Genomic DNA, 23170 nt, shown 5'->3' on the forward strand with positions numbered 1-23170 from the left:
AAACACTGCATTCCAGCATAAGAACCTTATCCCATCTGTGAAACATGGTGGTGGTAGTATCATGGTTTGGGCCTGTTTTGCTGCATCTGGGCCAGGACGGCTTGCCATCGTTGATGGAACAATGAATTCTGAATTATACCAGCGAATTCTAAAAGAAAATGTCAGGACATCTGTCCATGAACTGAATCTCAAGAGAAGGTGGGTCATGCAGCAAGACAACGACCCTAAGCACACAAGTCGTTCTACCAAAGAATGGTTAAAGAAGAATAAAGTTAATGTTTTGGAATGGCCAAGTCAAAGTTCTGACCTTAATCCAATCGAAATGTTGTGGAAGGACCTGAAGCAAGCAGTTCATGTGAGGAAACCCACCAACATCCCAGAGTTGAAGCTGTTCTGTACGGAGGAATGGGCTAAAATTCCTCCAAGCCGGTGTGCAGGACTGACCAACAGTTACCGCAAACGTTTAGTTGCAGTTATTGCTGCACAAGGGGGTCAAACCAGATACTGAAAGCAAAGGTTCACATACTTTTGCCACTCACAGATATGTAATATTGGATCATTTTCCTCAATAAATAAATGACCAAGTATAATATTTTTGTCTCATTTGTTTAACTCTTTATCTACTTTTTGGACTTGTGTGAAAATCTGATGATGTTTTAGGTCATATTTATGCAGAAATAGAGAAAATTCTAAAGGGGTCACAAACTTTCAAGCACCACTGTAGCTAAAACAGCACACGGGTCAGAAGGGATGCAGCTCGCGCGCGACCTGACAACAACACGCGGTGCACGCGCTCTGTCTGAAGTGACGTGAGTGTGTATTTTGATCCCGCGCGTGCAGCTCCGCTCCTCATCTATTATAGTCAGCATCATAATTAGTTCTGGTTTCCCGACGGAAGGCAGCGACCTAATTTGGGATTCTGGGAGAATTATCCACACCATTCCCACTCAGCATCATCAAGGTGAGTCATGAATTTCATCCCAGTCGCTAAAATAATATAAAATTATATAAAATAAAATAAAATGCATCCTTCACCATTTCTATACTCAGAAACAGCCCCATGTGTCGACTGTCGTGTGTCTGATTTATCTCTAGCAGGAGGCTGCATGAAGGAGGTTCGCATCGCATTGCGAAATTCTTCAAGGTGTTGCCTCACCCTCTGCATGTGCGCGTTTGTTTACTACTTCCAGCATGCATCAACGAATTTCCTAGAGATATAGGAATGATAGAACAGCTCAAAGTCTGAGTGTTTTATGGGAAATTATTTGTTTTCATTTGGCTGTGACATCATGCTGCATCCTGCATGGATGCGACATCTAAACAAACCTCATGAAGAAGCAGGCTTGTCTTATCAATTTTGGATCTGACGTCATCTAGGCCTGTGTTTACTTTAAATGACGTAATTGTGTGCTTACTACAATTCTAGTGCTATTCCGAACGGGACAGTGCATCATAATATCCTTAAAGTGCCATTCCACCATTGGATGTATTTTTTTGGCATAAAATACAATATATTTTATGACAACATGACTAGACAGAGAAATCTTTTAGCTTCAAAATGATATATCAAACATAATTTTTTGACAGGGCGGCACGGTGGTGTAGTGGTTAGCGCTGTCGCCTCACAGCAAGAAGGTCCTGGGTTCGAGCCCCGGGGCCGGCGAGGGCCTTTCTGTGCGGAGTTTGCATGTTCTCCCCGTGTCCGCGTGGGTTTCCTCCGGGTGCTCCGGTTTCCCCCACAGTCCAAAGACATGCAGGTTAGGTTAACTGGTGACTCTAAATTGACCGTAGGTGTGAATGTGAGTGTGAATGGTTGTCTGTGTCTATGTGTCAGCCCTGTGATGACCTGGCGACTTGTCCAGGGTGTACCCTGCCTTTCGCCCATAGTCAGCTGGGATAGGCTCCAGCTTGCCTGCGACCCTGTAGAAGGATAAAGCGGCTAGAGATAATGAGATGATGAGAATTTTTTGACAACGACAAGTATATTAATTTTGCGACCAAAGTCACCTACCCTTTCAATTTCCGCGCGGTAGTGAAACATGATGTCATCGGCAGGTTCCCCTTCTTGTGACGTGGCACAGATTATCAGCAATGGCGGATAGAACGCGATTGTCAGCTTCGGAAAAGAAGCGAAGGAAAATAGCAAGTGATGCCCAAAGGAGACGGTCGATGGTGAATATCGGCACAGCAATCGACAAGTGGAAATCGCGTTCTATCCGCCATTGCTGATAATCTGTGCCACGTCACACGTGACGTGGTACACAAGAAGGGGAACCTGCCGATGACATCACGTTTCACTACAGCGCGGAAATTAAAAGGGTAGGTGACTTTGGTCTCAAAATTAATATACTTGTTGTCAAAAAATTATGTTTGATATATCATTTTGAAGCTAAAAGATTTCTCTGTCTAGTCATGTTGTCATAAAATATATTGTATTTTATGCCAAAGAATACATCCAATGGTGGAATGGCACTTTAACACGACTTGTGCATGTCTCCAGGTAACTGATACAGACAGCGCAACAAGAAACAGGAGAGCAGCCATGTCATTGTATCCGTCTTTAGAAGACCTGAAGGTGGATAAATTTATTCAGGTATGATTTCTGTGCGTTGTGATTGGGATTAGAAACATATCAGCATATGCAACATGCTTCATTTCATCTTTTTTTTTCTTTTCCAGTTTTGTTCTTTATTTTATAATTTTTTTTCTTTGGTAATATGTAAATATGGTGTTTTTAATTCTTAAGAGTTTATATATATTGTAAATTAGATTTTTATCAATGAATTTCAATAAAGTTGTCATTATTTCATCTTGAAAATGTGAGAAAACAAACAACAACATGTAGTTCATCTCTGCTGCAGGCGCAGAACACCCCCATTGCCAGTCCATCCAAAGCCCCGCCCCTGGCACTCCCTGACCCCGCCCAGTACCAAACTAGCCCCGCCCATACCGGGTCAAACGTGGAGGAAATTGGAACAGGTCAGCCACTGAACACACTTCAATATACACTACCGTTCAAAAGTTTGGGGTCACCCAGACAGTTTTGTGTTTTCCATGAAAAGTCACACTTTTATTTCCCACCATAAGTTGTAAAATGAATAGAAAATATAGTCGACATTTTTCTGGCCATTTTGAGCATTTAATCGACCCCACAAATGTGATGCTCCAGAAACTCAATCTGCTCAAAGGAAGGTCAGTTTTATAGCTTCTCTAAAGAGCTCAACTGTTTTCAGCTGCGCTAACATGATTGTACAAGGGTTTTCTAATCCTCCATTAGCCTTCTGAGGCAATGAGCAAACACATTGTACCATTAGAACACTGGAGTGAGAGTTGCTGGAAATGGGCCTCTATACACCTATGTTGCACCAAAAACCAGACATTTGCAGCTAGAATAGTCATTTACCACATTAGCAATGTATAGAGTGTATTTCTGATTAGTTTAAAGTGATCTTCATTGAAAAGAACAGTGCTTTTCTTTCAAAAATAAGGACATTTCAAAGTGACCCCAAACTTTTGAACGGTAGTGTACAGAGGCTCCAACTCTCCTGCTTTAGGGAACATTTAGAAAATCCTCCCAACCTCCAGCTGACAACATAAAAATCTCCCGCCCGCCCTTACTACACATGATTAGTTAAAAATATATAACTTGATACGTTTATGTTGACAAAAATTAATTGTTGACTTTCCGCTTTTCGTGTGTCTGACATTGTATGGTTGGACTCAAGTGTGTACCCCGCGGTATATGCCGATTCCCCGGTCGGTACACCGATCGGCATAACGGCGGGATTGGAGTGAATGCCGGAGGCATGTGCGCGCAGATCAAGCATGTATATGAATCGAGCGGAATCCAGTACGCCGCGGAGTACACACTTGAGCCACCCACTGTCTTAGCAGTTACCGATACCGCATACAGATGGCGCTATTTATGATACGCGCAAGAGAACGAGGAAACCCGCAACACTCAACCATTTTGTTTGTTTTTTCACGTCTGCATTTATCACCTGCTCGTCTTTAACTTTATGTTCTCTTGAATGAGATAATGAAACGAAGTTCCGTTGGTGGAAATGGCGAAAGCCAAACTACGAAGAAAAAATATCAGAAAATCACCAAGATAAAGTTTGGAAAGCCCATCACGATGGTCGCCAGAGACGAATAGTGGACTATTTTGGACGGCAGCAAGACAACCCTACCGTATATCTGAGAAGGTTAGCTCACCAGACCAGACGTTAGATTCTAACGAACTTGTCTGACTTTTTTTGTCTGACTTTTACTAACTTAGACTTAGAATATTATTAGAAGAACATTATCATCAGAGGGTCTACCATTGGCAATTTATAATAGTCATTATTGACATTAACTTTAGGCATATTAAAGTTTGGGCTATAGTCACTGGATTTATCTAGATCTGTTACTATTAATAAGATTTAATTGATACGAAATGTGGTGAATCATTCATATATATAGTTGCGAGATTCAGGTGTGGGTGGAACACAGAAGCACGGCAGGTGGCTGTTTGCATTGAAGAGGGGTTTTTATTTTATAGCTTTTCAGCATAGGGTTCCAAAAAACTCTCACTCTCTTACACACACATACAGGGTGTCAACGAGCCCTCCGCGCTGACCTCCCCTTCTCGCTCTCCTTTTATCGGGCGTGGTCACTGAAGGAGACACAAACACACGTTAATTGACAACAGGTATAGTGACATGACCTCCATTCACAGACCGATGCTCGGCCACGCCCCCGCTGCCACACACACATATACATATATAACTCGCCTTTATGGCTACGGCGCTCAAACTTGTCTCCCTCCGAACTACTCGCAGAGAGGGAGAATCTCCCTCTTTGCAATTTCCCAAGTTGGAGCCTCTGAATATATAAAATAATTGTTACTGTGCTGTGTGAGTACAGTATGTATTTTATGGTACTTATAACTCTTTGTGTGTGTGACAGATGCCTCTGGAAGTTTGTATCCTCAGCTCAGTGAGTTCATGGGTCTGAATCTTAGTATTGAGGCAGTAAAAGCCTTTTCTACTCCAGTCCCTGAGCAAAGTAGTGGAGTAAGTCTTTTTGCCTTTGTAGCCATGTCTGTGTAAGTTGTTCTATATGGCACAAACAAATGCAAAGTCTACAGAAGAGTGTATCTTCTGTTCATAGGCTCTCAGTGTTCATTCATCTGACACAAACTGGACAGTTGCTCCCATAACTGGCAACGATATGGGAGTGAAGAGGGCTGAGATTCGGCAGGGCGTTAGAGAAGTGGTGCTCTGTAAAGACATGGATGGCAAGATCGGCCTCCGCCTCAAAGCCATAGACAATGTAAGATGAATCCATAGACCATGCCCTGACACAACACACCCAGACTTTCCTCACGTGTTCCTGTAACACTGCAGACCAGCCCACATGCTTAAATATTCAATTATCATATTCCTGCTGACAAATGCAGTTCCAGAAACTTTTATTTTATTGTCTTATTCTATTGCCCAACCAAAAGCAGAGGACTTGCGATTCCTACTACTACTACTACTACTACTACTACTACAATAATAATAATTAATAATAATAAAAACAATTATCAGTGGGATAGCAGGGTGAAACCCCCGTCTTTCAAAGGTAAAAGAAAAAATATATATATTTGGTTTCATATTTGGTACATCCACATCATCTTATCTGCGGATAACTGATGTTTTAAAGAGGATTATTTGTGATCTTTTTGAAACTGAGTATAACAGCATCTCTAGTGGTCGTACAAAAAACACACAGAATGATATGAAGCAAGGCTGTGGGCTAACTGAGCCTAGTGCTGTAGGCAGAGATTCTCTCTGCTATAGATTCATGAAGACAGTCAGCAGCAGTTGCGTCATGTTATTACACAGTATGACACTGACGGGGGCCTTTCTGTGTGGAGTTTGCATGTTCTCCCCGTGTCTGCGTGGGCTTCCTCCGGGTGCTCCAGTTTCCCTCACAGTCCAAAGACAAACAGGTTAGGCTAATTGATGGCTTTAAATTGACCGTAGTTGTGAATAGTTGTTTGTCTCTATGTGTCAGCCCTGTGATGATCTGGCAACTTGTCCAGATGCGTCTACCTCAAGAATGAATGGCTTTGAAGGGTCAGGATGCTGTAACACTGAAGCTGAGGGTGAAAGCTTGCTTCAGATGACTGAAGGCTTCTTCTGCCACGAAGTTCCACTGGAGCTGCTTGGGTCCCCTTCTTGAGCAAGGTGGTTAAGGGAGCGGCGATCGTGCTGAAACCCCTAATGAAACAGCTATAGAAGGTTGTGAAACCCAAGAAACATTGTAGGTCCTTGATGGACTTGGGAGTGAACCATGAGGTGATCGCCAAAACCTTGGAAGAGTCCATACTAACCCCCTCAGCACTGATGACATAGCCTAAGAAGGAGATACATTTCCGGTTGAACTCACATTTTTCAGCTTTGACGTAGAGGTGGTTCTTGAGCAGGCGATTGAGAACTGCTCTAACATGACCCTCGTGGGTTGCTTTGTCTGGGGAGTAGATGAGGCTATCGTCGATATATGCTATGGCGTATTTGCCTAACATGTCCCGTAGAACGTCATTTATCAGGCACTGGAATACACTGGGACCAGAAGAAAGGCCATACGGCATTACCTGGTATTCAAAATGGCCGTCAGTAGTGCTGAAGGCGGTTTTCCACTCGTCACCCCTTTTTATTCGGATGAGATTATAGGCACTGTGTAAGTCAAGCTTATTGAAGATTTTCGCTGACCTGAGTTGCTCCAGGGCTGCCGGGACCAGAGGAAGAGGATAGGGATGTTTCACGGACACCTGATTAAGTCCTCTATAGTCAGTGCATGGTCTGAGACCACCACCCCGTTTTTCCACAAAGAAGAAACCCGCCGCAGCTGGAGATCTGGAAGGATGGATGAAAGGCTTGAGGGCCTCCTGAATGTATTCTTCCATAGTTGCGTGCTCTTTCTGGGAGAGTGGGTAGATGCGGCCTCTTGGCGGTGTCATGCCAGGCAGCAAGTCAATAGCGCAGTCGTATGGACGATGAGGTGGTAAACCATAGGCTTTTCCCTTGCTAAATACTTCCTTGAAGTCCACATAACATTCTGGGACGTTGTCAAGAGAATCCGGTAGTGGACTTTCCACCGAGGTAGATGAGACGCTTACTTGAGGTCAAGCGATGCAACCCTGGAAGCAGGTGGGTGATCTCTGGAGTATTTCTTTGCTTTGCCAGGAAATCAAAGGATCATGAAGCTGCAGCCAAGGATGATATCATGGTCCTCCATATAGGTTATGTAGAGGGAGATGAACTCTGAATGTAACACCCCCACCTGGATGTGAAGGGGGATAGTGCACCTAATGACGAGACCCTCTCCTATGGGTCCTCTGTCGATAGCTCGCATGCTGAGTGCACTTTGGAGAAGGGTTGTTGGCAGGTTGAACTGCTGGGTAACGGAGTCGCTGACAAAGTTCCACTCTGCCCCTGAATCGATAAACACAGAGAGGATATGTGTGGAGTTTGCCAGATTTAACAGTACAGGAACCTTAAATGATTTTGAATTCAAAGTTTGTGTGGGACTCATGCTATGTGCAGGACTTGCAGTGGGAGCTGCACGAGACGGACGGAGGTAACACTGTCTGAGCTGGTGCTCGGTACTCCAGCAGTAGAAGCATAAGCCCTCCTGTTTCCTCCGGAGATGTTTGGAACGTGTCAACCGGGTCCGAGATAGATCCATGGGTGATTCGCTTTCAGATGGCTGAAATGGCCGAGCACTTTCCTGAATGGAGGGGCGGTGTGACAATAGATGGTCCAGGCGGATGGCTAGGTTGATGAGTGAATCTAGAGTGCATTGTTCATCTTTGCAGGCAAGCTCGCTGAGAATCTCGGGACACAGACCTTGACGAAAGACTGCCTTCAGCGCTGGATCATTCCACCCACTGGCGCCCTCCAGTGTCCTGAAGTCCAACGTGTATTCAGCTACGCTACACGAACCTTGGGAAATGTTGAGAAGGCTCTCTCCTACTTCATTCCCCTCGGGTTCATGGTCAAATACCCTCTTGAATTGAGCGAAAAATTGCTCATAAGACTTCGTTTGCTCACCTCCTTGGTTCCAAACAGCACTGGCCCATTGAAGTGCTTTACCGGTGAGAAAAGAGAGGAACTTTGCAATTTGATGTTCTTCAGACGGGTTAGGCATGGAAGCAAAATACATGGAGCACTGTAGCAAAAAAAACCCTGACATGCATTAGTGTGTGGGCGGCACGGTGGTGTAGTGGTTAGCGCTGTTGCCTCACAGCAAGAAGGTCCGGGTTCGAGCCCCGTGGCCGGCGAGGGCCTTTCTGTGTGGAGTTTGCATGTTCTCCCCGTGTCCGCGTGGGTTTCCTCCGGGTGCTCCGGTTTCCCCCACAGTCCAAAGACATGCAGGTTAGGTTAACTGGTGACTCTAAATTGACCGTAGGTGTGAATGTGAGTGTGAATGATTGTCTGTGTCTATGTGTCAGCCCTGTGATGACCTGGCGACTTGTCCAGGGTGTACCCCGCCTTTCGCCCGTAGTCAGCTGGGATAGGCTCCAGCTTGCCTGCGACCCTGTAGAAGGATAAAGCGGCTAGAGATAATGAGATGAGATGAGATGCATTAGTGTTTCCCGCGAATCTTTCCAAAGCAGGAAGTTGCAGCGCCGGGTTTGGAGGACCTGCAACATCACAGAAGCTAGTTGCACCATTCTTGTGTTGAGGTCCGCTAGCATCTGCTGATGTTCTCCCAGAAGGCGTCCCTGGGTGTTAAGCGCAGTTTGTTTAGCTTCCTCTGCTACATCCATAACGGTGAAGTATCCTGTCAGAATGCAGGCACTTACGAATGTATGTGCAGAAGAAGGCGTGAAGCAAACTGTAGACGAATCCAAATCAAGAGACAGAAGTCATGGTTGGTAGCAAGCGAGGATCGGGCGATCGACAAACAGCGTGGTGGAGGAAAGACAAAGGACGAAAATGTGAGAGAGTAAGCAAAGGTCAGAAATAGAGAGGCAGTCAGAATAAACACGTATTGGTATGAACTGAATGGAGCAGAACGATACTTCGCACTGAAGTGGCATGTGTGCAAGGCTTAAATGGGGAGAGCGGCAATTAGGGAAATGAGTGTCAGCTGAGATCAGTAGTCGGGAGACAGAGGGTGCTGTGAGACTTGGGGATTGTAGTTCGAGGTGTCCATGTTTGTAGTCAAAGCGTTCTCAGCCGATTTACTGACACAGTGTTTACATTGAACAGTTTAGTTATATGATAGTTCCCTCTATGGTGGAAAAACACAAACGTAAAACATTAGGAATTACACAGCAGAAAAACATTCATCTTATCCTCAGGTGCTTGCAATACGGCCATAGTAAAAAGATAGCCTTCCCCTAAATATGTACACTTGCTGTCCATTTTATTAGGAAGACCTGTACACTTGCACATTCATGCAGTTCTCTAATCAGCCAGCCATGTCAAAAACTTTGCAGATACAGGCCAAGAGCTTCAGTTAATGTTCACATCAAACAACAGAAAGAAAAAATGTAAGCTCTCTGTGACGCTGATGGTGGCATGGACATTGATGCCAGATGGGCTGGTTTGAGTATTTCATAAAGTGATTTCCTGGTGCAAAAAAAACAAAACAAAAAACACTGAGTGAGTGACAGTTCTGTGGGTGGAAACCCCTTGTTGAGAAGAGAGGTCAAAGGAAAATGGCCAGGTTGGTTCGAACTGCCAGGAAAGATATAATAACGCAAACAATAAACAATTATTGGACAAAGTTGAACAAAAGATCGTGATTTGTTCATCTTCCTTTGACATCGGCGAATAATTGCTTGCTCACCACTAACAAATCACGATATTTTGTGAAAACCGAGTTCAATTATTGTTTTATCATTCAATTTAAAAAAAAAACTGATTATAAAGGGGCGGCACGGTGGTGTAGTGGTTAGCACTGTCGCCTCAGAGCAAGAAGATCCAGGTTCGAGCCCCATGGCCGGCGAGGGCGTTTCTGTGCGGAGTTTGCATGTTCTCCCCGTGTCTGTGTGGGTTTCCTCTGAGTGCTCCGGTTTCCCCCACAGTCCAAAGACATGCAGGTTAGGTTAACTGGTGACTCTAAATTGACCGTAGGTGTGAATGTGAGTGTGAATGGTTGTCTGTGTCTATGTGTCAGCCTTGTGATGACCTGGCGACTTGTCCAGGGTGTACCCGGCCTCTTGCCCGTAGTCAGCTGGGATAGGATCCAGCTTGCCTGCGACCCTGTAGAACAGGATAAAGCAGCTAGAGATAATGAGATGAGATGAGACTGATTATAAAGTTTGCGTGACAAGTTTTTGCATGTTTTCACTGTTTTTACTTTCCATTAAAGAAGCCAACTCATTGTCTGTCAATTTAGGGAAGCGAGACATTTTGACAGAAGTGCAAAGTAACTGTGTATGAACAGACCATTGTTTGTAGGCAGTTATTTGCGGTTCACTCAGCCAATCAAAACGGTGTAAAAAATAATTTGAATGAAAATCACCCTGTACAACCATGGTGAGCAGAAAAACAGTTGAAAATTAGAAGAAAAAAAACCCTCACCTGGTCTTTATCCAGTGTTAAACTATCCAATTTCATTGAGTCTGTGCCCATGATAGCGTCAGATTCTTGTTCTTGGCTGGCAGGCATCGAACCTGATGTGGTCTTCTGCTGTTGTAGCCCATCCACCTCAAAGTCTGATGTGTTGTGCATTTTGTGATGCTTTTCTGCTCACCATAGTTCTAATGAGTGCTTATTTGAATTACTGTAGACTTCCTGTCAGCTCAAACCAATCTGGTCATTCTCCTTTGATCTCCCTCAGCAAGGTGTTTCAGCCTGCAGACCCTCTGTTCACTGGATGTTTTTTGTTTATCACACCATACTGTGTAAACTCTAAAGACCGTCATGTGTGAAAATCCCAGGAGAGCAACAGTTTCAGAAATAGTCACTTAGATGACTTTTTTTCCCTATTCTGATGTGAACATTGACCTGTATCTGCATAGTTTTTTTTGTTTGTTTGTTTGTTTGTTTGTTTGTTTGTTTGTTTGTTTGTTTTGCATTGTGCTGCTTCCACATGATTGGCTAATCAGATAAGTGCATGAGTGTGCAGGTGTTCCTTATAAATTGGATGGTGAATGTACCTTTTGATTGTAATTCTAACAAGGTTGTAATATTACTGATCACAGCTAATTTCATGCACTATCCATAATTGAAGAGTTTATTTTGTCAAAATGACTGCATTTTATTGGCCAGTGCTGAGGTTATTGTGATGTCTGTTGTTCAGGGGTTGTTTGTACAGTTAGTACAAGTGAACACTGCGGCAGCATTAGGAGGGCTTCGCTTTGGTGATCAGATTCTGCAGATCAACGGAGAATCCTGTGCTGGCTGGAGTAGTGACCGTGCGCACAAGGTTCTGAAGAATGCCAGTCCTGAGAGAATAACACTAGCTGTACGAGACAGGTACACATGATGCTTATAATAAAGACGTAATCTGGTAGTCAGTGTATCAAGTAGTCATGAACATACAACAGACAAATATTTTATTTATAAGAATGAGACTACCGCAGCTGAATTATTTATAAAGCTACCAGGAACAGAATATTTTAACATCCGTACAATGATGTAGCAATAGTGAGCAAGTCTAAAAGTAGGTAACAATATACAGGACCAGTCGAAAGTTTGGACAAACCTTCTAATTCAGTGGTTTTTTTTCTTTATTTTTTTAAATGAAAAGACATTTCATGTCTTAAAGTAATGATGGATGTCATTTCTCTTTGCTTAGTTGAGCAGTTCTTCATCTAATATGGATGACTACAGTTGTGGAAATAGGGCTATTTACTGTATTTTATTATTTACTGTTTACGTTTTGATGAAATCCAATGCATTAAGAAGGCAAGAAATTGCACTAATTAACTTTTGATGAGGCACAAGCATTCCAGGTGACTACCTCATGAAGCTGGTTAAGATAATGCCAATAGTACGGTGGCCGACAAGGGTCAAACGGACGGCAATGGCCCAATACGTCTGTTTTTTCATTTAGACCTCGTTTAGACTTGTGTTTGAGTTTGTGATTTTGCATCGTTTCTGTACTTGAAGCTGTTTTCTCGAACTGAGATGTATTGGGCTGTTGCCGTCCGTTTGACCCTTGTCAGCCACCGTACCATAGTGTACAAAACATCCTCAAAGTAAACACTGGCTACTTTGAAGAATCTAAAATATGAAACATATTTGTTTTGGGGGGGGTTTAACACCTTTTTGTTTACCACATAATTCCATCTATGTTCCATGTGTTATTCCATAGTTTTGATGTCTTCAATATTGTTCTACAATGTAGAAAATAGTCACAATACAGAAAAACCTATGAATGAGTAGGGGTGTCCAAACTTTTGACTGGAACTGTATGTTAGTAATCTGTTTTTTACCAGTCAATCCACAAGCAACATTTTTTAAAATTCCTGAACTCAAATCCAAAATCAAGGCAAAAGAGTTTTGCACAACATGCAAAAGTAAATTAACAGACAATACTCAGTCTCGGTTTCATTATTGTGTTCATTAATTCCTCATCAGCTTTGACCGGTGACTCAGCAGTGTGTAAGGCCTACATGAGAAGTGAGATGATGGCTGTACCAGGACCATCTTTAAGTTGGAAAATATGTGACGAGTCATGGAATCCACGGACACATGTCGGCCGAATTCGTTTCGGACGACATGTGTCCGTGGATTCCATGACTTGTCACATATAAAAGTGTCGTGTGAATGGCATAGATAATAACAAGGTGCAACGAGGGCATTGTATTCATGTTCCAAGGTTCCAATTTTATAGGTTTGTTTGTTTTTTGAATTAATAACATTATGTAGGTTTGTGAACTACAGTTGGGTGATGCATTTAAAAAAAAATGGGTGGTTTGGTTTGGGAAAGGCTCAATTCAAATCAATACGAGGTTGTGCTGACTAATCACCTTTATCATATGATGAAATGTTTCTGTCCTGATGGGAGTTGTCTCTTCCAGGATGACTTGTCCACCATCCACAGGACGTAAGAACTCACTGAATGGTTTGATGAGGATGAAAATGATGTAAATAATATATTATGGTTTTCACGGTCTCAAGATCTCAACCCAGTTGAACACCTATGAGGGTTATGTTTTAGACAGTGCCTTCTAACACCATCATCAACACCAACTGAGGGAAAATATTTTGCCATTCTTCACTTCAGTACAATCCCAGATACTTTTAAACTCAGTGCTTAATAACAATGACATTGTTCTTGTGGCTTGTGGTGACCCAACAACTTACTAAAATCACTTGTCAGATTGCAGATCGTAATGGGCAAGTTCAGTTGACTAGATCCCTCAGACCTCCATGGACTCATTTATTGAACTTTACCTGAGCTGCTAAAAGGCCAGTTTCCAATCGTATCCACAGGAGTTTGGTTAGAATGAAAACCTACAGCCACACTGGCCTTTTGTGGATTAGATTGAACATCCTGGTGCTAAAGTAATGAACAGGACCTAAGATGGGGAGTGGGATTCCACTATAATGAGTGCAAATCAGCAAGGGCATGTGAAAAATGGAGTTAAAAAGATGCTTTGGTGTTTTATGGATCATTCTGCAGGCCACTGGAGCGTGCGGTCACTCTACATAAGGACATGAGTGGGCAGCTTGGTTTTATCTTTAAGAAAGGCAAAATCACTTCCATAGTGAAGGACAGCTCTGCCGCTCGTAATGGACTGCTCACTGACCACCAGATCTGTGAAATCAATGGACAGAATGTGATTGGACTGAAGGTGAATCTCTCTCTCTCTCTCTCTCTCATCATATCCAAATTTAAACTCACCTGATATGTCTATGTTTTGCCTACATTTTAAAAGCCTTCTTTTTGTAGTTTTGCCTGCACAGTTAATTCACAAATTACCTTCATGAATGTGGACATGTTTTAGGTTATGACTGCCTAAATGTGATACAGTACCATTATAAGTATTTAGGTCTTCCAAATGATGGAATTATATTTAATGTCCCTTTGGAGAATTTTCAGAGTTCCTGTTACAGAGGACAGAGAACCCTCTTATAGACATCAAGAGTGTTTTTCCGTTTTGTTTTATTTCATGGAAAGTAATGAAATCACAAATATTAAAACATTTTGATCATACTACTGAAATATTAACCCCATTTCCAGAAAAGTTGGGATATTTTCCAAAATACAATAAAACCAAAAATGTGTTATTTGTTAATTGACCTGAACCTTTATTTAACGAACAAAAGTACAAAGAAAAACATTTTCAATAGTTTTACTGAGCAACGTAATTGTATTTTGTAAATCTAAATAAAATTAGAATTTGATGCCTGCAACACACTCAAAAAAAAGTTGGGACAGAAGCATTATTACCATTGGATTACATCACCTTTCCTTTTAATAACACTTTTGAATCATATGGGATCTGAGGATACTAATTGTTGCAGTTTTGTAATTGGAATTTTTGTCCATTCTTGCTTGATACAAGACTTCAGCTGCTCAACAGTCCGTGGTCGCTGTTGTCCGATTCTCCTTTTCATGATGTGCCATACATTCTCAATAGGATACAGATCTGGACTTGCAGCAGGCCAGTCGAGCACATGCACTCTGTGTCTACGAAGCCATGCTGTTGTAGCCCGTGCAGAATGAGACCTGGCATTGTCCTGCTCAAATAAGTATGGACTTCTTTGGAAGAGATGTTGCTTTGATGAATATGTCTCTTTAAAATCCCAATATATATACCCCAATATATCGGTGGTACCTTCACACACATGCAACTCACCCATGCCATGATCACTGATGCACCCCATACCATCACAGATGCTGGCTTTTGCACCTGTGGTAGCGGGGGCGTGGTCAAGCGTCGGTCTGTGAATGGAGGGCAGAGTCAGGGAAGGTAAGTGGCAGAATCACTGCACCTGACGTGAATTAACCTGTGTTTGTGTGTCTCCCCCAGTGACCGTGCCCTTTAAAAGGAGAGAGAGAGCAGAGAAAGGGAGCTCTCTCCCCAACTAGAACACTTGTGTGTGTGCGTGTGTGGCTGGGAGAGTGTGGAAAGCTGAAAAGCTATTAATAAAAAGAGTTTTTGTAACACTCAGTTCTGGCCTGCCGTGCTTCTGTGCTCCACCCACCTCCAACAATCTTTACAGTGGTGCCAAAACCCGGGATCGGGAGTACAGAAGAGAACACCCCCATGGAGTCCTCCCCCTTCAAGGACCTGGTCCATGCCGTCGCCACGGCCCACCAGAGCCAGCACCAGGCGCTGGTCGCCCTCCAGAAGGAGCAGGAACAACGGTTCGAAGCCCTGGTGCTGGCGCAGCAGGAAGATCACCAGGCATTTTGGCACCACTGTAAGGATTGTTGGAGGTGGGTGGAGCACAGAAGCACGGCAGGCCAGAACTGAGTGTTACAAAAACTCTTTTTATTAATAGTTTTTCAGCTTTCCACACTCTTCCAGCCACACATGCACACACACAAGTGTTCTGGTTGGGGAGAGAGCTCCGTTTCTCTGCTCTCTCTCTCTCTCTCTCTCTCTCTCCTTTTAAAGGGCGCGGTCACTGGAGGAGACACACAAACACAGGTTAATTCACGTCAGGTGCAGTGATTCTGCCACTTACCTTCCCTGACTCCGCCCTCCATTCACAGGCCGACGCTTGACCACGCCCCCGCTGCCACAGCACTTTTCTCTGATAACAAACTGGATGGTCGTGTTCAACTCGAGAGTTCTTAGTGCCAAAGAAACACTTTGGTTTTCCCGAAAACAAGCCAAAATGTGGATTCATCTGACCACAGCACATGTTTCCACTGTCTTTCGGTCCATCTGAGAAGAGTTCAGGCCCAGAGAAATCGGTGATGTTTCTGCAAAGAATTGATGAATGGCTTCTTCCTTGCATAATACAATTTCAGGTTGCATTTCTGGATGCAGTGGTGGATAGTGTTAAGTGACAACAGTTTTCTGAAGTACCCCCGAGCCCATGTGGCTATATTTGTCACATTAGCATGACAATTTCTCAGGCAGTGCCATTTGAGGGCTCAAAGGTCACGCACATTCAACAGTGGTTTCTGACCCTACACTTTACGCACTGAAATGTCTCAGAATTCCCAGAATCTTTTGACAATATTATGTACTGTAGATTTTGAAAGACCTAAATTCTCTGCAATCTTGCACTGAGAAATGTTCTTTTCAAATTGACTAACAATTCACCCATGAATTTTAGCACAAAGGCGTGAGCCACGACCCATCCTTGCTTGCAAAGACTGAACCTTTGGTGCTCCTTTTATACCCAATCATGATACCCTCACCTATTACCATTTAACCTGTTTATTGTGGAATCTTCCAAAGTGGTGTTACTTGAATATCTTATAAACTTTTCAGTCGTATTTTGCCTCTGTGCCAACTTTTTTTTTTTGAGTGTGTTGCAGGCATCAAATTCTAACTTAATTGTATTTGGTAAATATAAATTAAGTTGGTCAGTAAAACTATTGGAATTTTTTTCTTTGTACTTTTCAGTTAAATTAAGATTTGTGTGAATTAACAAATCACAGAGTTTTGTTTTTATTGCATTTTGAAAAATATCCCAACTTTTCTGGAAATGGGGTTAGTCCAAGTGGACTAAACAATGAATGCCTCTGCTTCTCTGCTTTTCTTTCTTCTGCTTACCAGGACTCTCAAGTGTCAGACATTCTCAACACTAGTGGGAATGTTGTGACTGTAACTGTGATGCCTGTGATCATCTTTGAACACATGATGAAAAGGTAAAGAGGGGGATTATGGGTAAACAAAATCTAGATAGTCATGAGCACTCCACATACCCCCAAAAATGTTTTCTTCTTCTTTTTTTTTAAATATTGTTTTACTGACTTTCTCTCCACAGGATGTGCAACAGCATTGTGAAATCACTAATGGACCACTCCATTCCTGAGGTGTGACATGGACTGAACCACACCTGACTCAGAATGGGCTTGCTTTTGTGTGCACTACAGCTTAGTTGAACTGGCGTACACATGCACAGTGCTTGTACTTTTGAACAGTTTAATACAAGAAGTGAGAGACATTTCTCTTTTTTTGCAGTATTTCTCTCTTCTATCATTATTTAATTCCTTTATGTTCACTGTGCAATGTTTTTCAATGCTGAATCATTCTCAAAACTTAAATAACAGCTTCACTAAAATAAAGTACAAAAGGTCTATATCTGCTATGCTATATGCAAATTTCATTCGTTACATGGTGACAGAGTTCCTTGGATTTAAATTTTCTTGAACGTACTCTGATTTGCGTTGCTTATTTTTATGCTTATGTTTACTTATTCTTATTATGATTATCTGACTAAAAGCACATGTCTACCCAAACTTATGGAACCACTAGAAAGGTGCTTTCTTGATTCCCCCCCACACACACCATTTGACCTGTATTAATTTGTCAAAGTAACATTTTAAACACATGCTATACAGGCAAATCTACAATTTGCCAGGAATTATAAATCTGCACAGTTGCCGCAACATACAGTAACAGTCAAAATTTTGGACACACCTAATTTAATATTTTTTTATTAATTAAAATACACTTCATGTCTTAAAGTAATGATGGATGTCGTTTCTCTTTACTTAGTTGAGCAGTTCTTGACATAATCTAGATTACTACAGTTGTGGAATAGGGACATTTACTGTATTTTTATTATTTACTATTTACTGTTTGATCTCAAATGCATTAAGAAGGCAAGAAATTGCACTAATTAACTTTTAATGAGGCACAGCTGTTAATTGAAAAGTATTCCAGGTGACTACCTCATGAAGCTGGTTACAGCAATGCCAATAGTATGCAAAGCGTCATCAAGGTAAACGCTGGCTACTTTGAAGAACCTAAAATATAAAACATTTTTTAACCATATAATTCCATATATGTTCCAGATGTTATTTCATAGTTTTGATGTCTTCAGTATTGTTCTGCAATGTAGAAAAATTCAAAATATGGAAAAACCTATGAATGAGTAGGTATGTGCAAACTTTTGACTGGTATACAGCAACAAAATTTTAAGAAAAAAAAAGTTCTTACAAAATTTCAACCACAGATCAATTTACAAAAAAAAAAATTAGTCTACTTCTTTTCATTTCAGTTCATTTTATGTGGCTTTATTAAGTTATTCTTTATAAAGCTGGTATCCTTTCACTCAACCCCAGTGGATTTGTGTTTATATGAGCTGAAATAAAATATGTTGGATATGAGAAGAACTGCTTAGTTTTGACAAGAGCTTACTTTGTAGGTACATTGACATCTTTTCTGGTCAAGACAGGTGGTTTGTGAACTGTTTATTGATTCAAATGAGCAAAATCATCTTGATTCAGTATTGTTTAACATGGTTTTAAGACGATTGATTGATTGATTGATTGATTGATTGATTGATTGATTGATTGATTGATTACTTTATTCTGAACAATAAAGAAGAAAGATATAAAAATAAAAATTTAAATAAAAAAATACAATAATCAAAACATCATCATAAACAAACAGAATAGCGTAGCCACAAGGCAATAACATAATGTTCAGAAAGGATTAGGAAGAAGTAATAACTTATCCAAGTTATCCAAGACTACTGAATAATGTAAAGAAAGCATATTTAGCATGTCCAGGATTCAGACATTGCATATCGTCCAATGATGTTTTGATATTTCCCCTTGTAACCGTTCAGTACGGGTGGGTGGAGCACAGAGGACGGCAGGACAGAGATCAGGTTCAAAATAGGGCTTTATTGCCACACTTTTCAGTCTAACAATTTGACGCCAAACAGACACACACATACAACCGGCGTCTAGTTCGGGGATGAACTCCTCTGCTCTCGCTCTCCCTCTTTAAGTAGGGCGCGGTCACTGGGAAGACACACACAAACACAGGTTAATTGACGTCAGGTGTAGTGATTCTGCCACTTACCTTCCCTGACTCCGCCCTCCTGTCACAGACCGGCGCTTGACCATGCCCCCTCTGCCACATACCCCCACCGCCCGACTCAGGCCGGGCGGCTGTCCGGCCTGCAGCCGACTCCCTCCCCCCCCCCCTTGACGGGAGAGGAAGTCCACTACGACCATCTGCGCCCCCGGCCTGTGGACCACCTTGAAATTGAAGGATTGGAGAGCCAGATACCAACGGGTGATCCGCGCGTTGGCATCTTTCATGCTGTGGAGCCACTGGAGGGGCGCGTGGTCCAAACAGAGGGTGAAAGGGCGCCCCAGCAGGTAGTAACGGAGGGCGAGGACCGCCCACTTGATCACCAGACACTCTTTTTCTATGGTGCTGTAGCACCCCTCACGCACCAACAGCTTCCTATTGATGTACAGGACGGGGCGGTCCTCCCCCTCCACCTCCTGGGACAAAACCGCCCCCAGCCCTCTGTCCGATGCATTGGTCTGTAACACAAAGGGGAGAGAAAAGTCAGGGGAGTGTAAAAGTGGCCCCCCACACAGTGCAGCTTTTACCTCAGAAAAAGCCCGCTGGCATTGCTCCGTCCACTGGACTGGATCTGGTGCCCCCTTTTTAGTGAGATCAGTCAGCTGGCTGGTGATGTCCGAATAATTAGGTATAAACCTACAATAATAGCCAGCCAGCCCCAGGAACTGTCTCACCCCCTTTTTGGTCTTGGGCCTCGGGCAGGCCGCAATTGCTGCGGTCTTGTTAATTTGGGGATGCACCTGCCCGTTGCCCAAGTGGAAGCCCAGATACCGTACTTCCACCCGCCCAATCGCACACTTCTTCGGGTTGGCTGTGAGACCCGCTCGCCTCAGCGACCTAAGGACGGCCCTTAGATGTTCGAGGTGCCTCGGCCAGTCATTACTATAGACAATGATGTCGTGGAGGTAGGTGGCCGCATAGGTGGCGTGGGGGCGGAGGACCCTGTCCATCAGCCACTGAAATGTAGCGGGCGCCCCAAACAGCCTAAACGGAAGTGTGACAAATTGGTGTAAACCAAACGGTGTGGAAAAGGCCATTTTTTCTCGGGATAGTGGAGTCAAGGGGATCTGCCAATATCCCTTCGTCAAATCCAGTGTTGAATAAAAGCGAGCAGTGCCGAGTTGATCGAGCAACTCATCAATACGAGGCATTGGGTACGCGTCGAATTTAGACACCGCATTGACTTTTCTATAGTCCACACAGAACCGGACCGACCCGTCGGCCTTGGGTACCAAGACCACCGGGCTGCTCCAGTGACTGTGGGACTCCTCGACGATGCCCATTTCGAGCATGGCCTCGAGTTCTTCCCGAACCACTTTTTTTTTTGTGTTCGGGTAGCCTGTAAGGGCGGCTACGCACTACCACCCCTGGGGGCGTCTCAATGTGGTGCTCTATGAGGTCGGTGCGACCGGGCAGGGGCGAGAACACGTCCGAAAACTCCGTCTGCAACTGGGCGACCTCCGCGAGTTGGGTCGGGGAGAGGTGGTTTCCACAGGGGACCGGAGAGGTACGTGATGCCAATGCCCCTTTTTGAACCTCCGGCCCTAGCTCTGCCTTCTCCGGGACCACCAACACCAACGCCACGGGGACCTCCTCATTCCAGAGTTTAAGCAGATTGAGGTGGTAAATCTGTAGCGCCCCACCCCTGTCCGTTCGCCTCACGTCGTAGTCGACATCCCCGACTCGCCGTGTGACCTCAAAGGGTCCTTGCCACTTGGCGATCAATTTGGAGCTCGATCTGGGCAACAGTACGAGTACCTTATCTCCCGGTGCGAACTCCCTAAGGCACGTACCCTTGTTGTACAGGCGGGCTTGCCGTTCTTGGGCCTGCCGCAAATTCTCCTGGGTTAGGTGGGTTAGCGTGTGGAGTTTTGCGCGCAGGTCCATAACGTATTGAATTTCGTTTTTACTTTGTGAAGGTCCCTCCTCCCAATTTTCCCGCAGCACGTCTAGAATGCCGCGCGGCTTACGCCCATATAATAATTCGAACGGGGAGAACCCCGTGGAGGCTTGGGGGACCTCTCGCACTGAAAACAACAAGGGCTCGAGCCACTTATCCCAATTACGTGCGTCCTCACTTACGAATTTTTTAATTATATTCTTGAGGGTGCGATTGAACCGTTCCACTAAACCGTCCGTTTGTGGGTGATACACGCTGGTGCGGATCGGCTTAATCCCCAATAACCCATACAGTTCGTGCAGTGTCTGTGACATAAACGTGGTGCCTTGATCAGTCAGAATCTCTTTCGGGATTCCAACTCGGGAGATGATGCGGAAGAGTGCCTCCGCAATACTGCGTGCTGAGATATTGTGCAGAGGCACTGCTTCCGGGTATCGCGTTGCATAGTCCACCAGAACTAATATAAAGCGATACCCTCGTGTTGACTGATCTAATGGCCCGACGAGATCCATCCCAATTCTTTCAAACGGGGTCTCGATTAATGGTAGAGGGCGCAAAGGCGCTTTTGGAACGGCCGCTGGATTTACTAACTGGCATTCGCGGCATGCCGCACACCACCTACGGACATCGCCACGAATCCCCGGCCAATAGAATCGGGCCATTATTCGGGCTAGTGTCTTATCCTGCCCTAAGTGTCTAGCCATGGGATTAAAGTGAGCCGCCTGGAATACCAATTCCCGGCGGCTCTTTGGAATTAAAAGCTGCGTGACTTGCTCTTTCGTCTGAGTGTCCTGCGTCACTCGGTATAATCTATCTTTCATAATAGAAAAATAGGGGAAGGACGGGGTGGCATTCGGTGGGAGTGTTTGACCATCAATTACTCTCACTTGGTCAAACGCATGCCGCAGAGTCTCGTCTCACGACTGTTCTAACAGGAAATCCGCGAGGGATTCCCCAAGAGAGGGAGGAAGAGCCAAGGCAACACCGGGACCTCCCCCTACTGAAGTATGGCAGGACCCACTCTCCACTAAACGGCTCATCAACTCCCCAAATCCCGGCCAATCAGTCCCCAAAATTAAAGAGTGGGTGACGTGAGGATTAACCGCCGCCTTTACTATGAATTTTTCCCCTCGGAAAAAAATGTGGACCGACACCAAAGGGTAGCTGTGAACATCCCCGTGCACACACAACACCTTCACCCCCTGTGCTCCCCCCAATGCCTCGTTTTGCACCAGGCTTTGGTGAATTGAGGTTTGATTACAACCGGAATCCACCAACGCCTGATATGTATCCCCTTGAATACTCACCGGTATGCGATACGCTCCGGCCCGATCGAGGGCGGCCTCTGGTGCGTCGGGGATCTGAACCACCGCGCCCACCTCCATTGCCGTGCACTGCTGTTGGAGGTGGCCCGGCTCCCCGCAGCGCCAGCAGGCCGGCCCGGGCTTCCTCTCTGCACCGGTGTTCTGGGGCTCACTCACCTGAGGGGGGAGGAGAGACAGAGACAGAAGGGAGAAATGGGAGGGCACCGTGGGTGTGACGGGCCGGCTGGGGTGGTGCCGGCCCCCGCCTCCGCGGTGGGGGAATGGGGCGAGGACGGGACACAGGAGGAGGGGGAGAGAGAGAGAAGAGAAGAGGCTGTCTGCTGTCCTGCCACCGGAACAGCCGCCAAATGGTCCTCTGCCAGCTCGATTGCCTGATCCAGCGACACTGGGCGGTGGCACTGGACCCACTCCGCGGTTCCTGCTGGCAAGCGAGCGATGAATTGCTCCAGCACCACCTGCTGCTCAGGGGTGCGCCCCACACGGTGGAGGACGGCCCGGCGGAGGTCAGCCGGCGGTCGGCGGGGAGCTGTAGCACGGCCAGCTGCGCCTCTCCCGTTAGCAGGGGGAGGAGGCGTGCTGCTTCATCGGTCACCCCAAGGCCTCCGCGACCAGCACCAGGCCCTCAAAGCGCTGTTCTTGTTCCTTTCGGAGGGCGACTAGCGCCTGGTGCTGGCTTTGGTGGGCCATGGCGAGGGTGTGGACCAGGTCGGCGAACGGGGAGGACTCCATGGGGCTGATCGGCTGCTGCGCTCCAATTCTCCCGGGTTTCAGCACCACTGTAACCATTCAGTACGGGTGGGTGGAGCACAGAGGACGGCAGGACAGAGATCAGGTTCAAAATAGGGCTTTATTGCCACACTTTTCAGTCTAACAATTTAACGCCAAACAGACACACACACACACACAACCGACGTCTAGTTCGGGGATGAGCTCCTCTGCTCTCGCTCTCCCTCCTTAAGTAGGGCGCGGTCACTGGGAAGACACACA

The 23170-nt window shown here is 44.8% G+C and overlaps 1 protein-coding gene across 1 annotated transcript; it reads left to right on the forward strand.

Annotated features, from left to right (window-relative positions):
• The first annotated feature begins 854 nt into the window (after nt 1-854).
• Nucleotides 855-17041, forward strand: sdcbp (syndecan binding protein (syntenin)). The gene is made up of 9 exons (XM_060923421.1): nt 855-961; nt 2501-2593; nt 2862-2979; nt 4951-5057; nt 5155-5316; nt 11290-11465; nt 13621-13792; nt 16682-16773; nt 16893-17041. Exons 2-9 carry the CDS (start codon nt 2543-2545, stop codon nt 16945-16947), a joined length of 933 nt encoding a protein of 310 aa, XP_060779404.1. The 5' UTR covers nt 855-961; nt 2501-2542; the 3' UTR covers nt 16948-17041.
• The last annotated feature ends 6129 nt before the right edge of the window (nt 17042-23170 follow it).

The sequence above is a fragment of the Neoarius graeffei genome, chromosome 1 (genome assembly GCF_027579695.1).
Source record: "Neoarius graeffei isolate fNeoGra1 chromosome 1, fNeoGra1.pri, whole genome shotgun sequence".
Taxonomy (NCBI): domain Eukaryota; kingdom Metazoa; phylum Chordata; class Actinopteri; order Siluriformes; family Ariidae; genus Neoarius; species Neoarius graeffei.

Bases quoted from the DNA above. Each gene is read 5' to 3' on its own strand.
- sdcbp (XM_060923421.1), top strand. From the start codon at position 2,543: ATGTCATTGTATCCGTCTTTAGAAGACCTGAAGGTGGATAAATTTATT. The intron at 5,317-11,289 runs GTAAGATGAATC...TCTGTTGTTCAG, and splicing joins GCCTCAAAGCCATAGACAAT to GGGTTGTTTGTACAGTTAGT. The intron at 13,793-16,681 runs GTGAATCTCTCT...TCTGCTTACCAG, and splicing joins AGAATGTGATTGGACTGAAG to GACTCTCAAGTGTCAGACAT.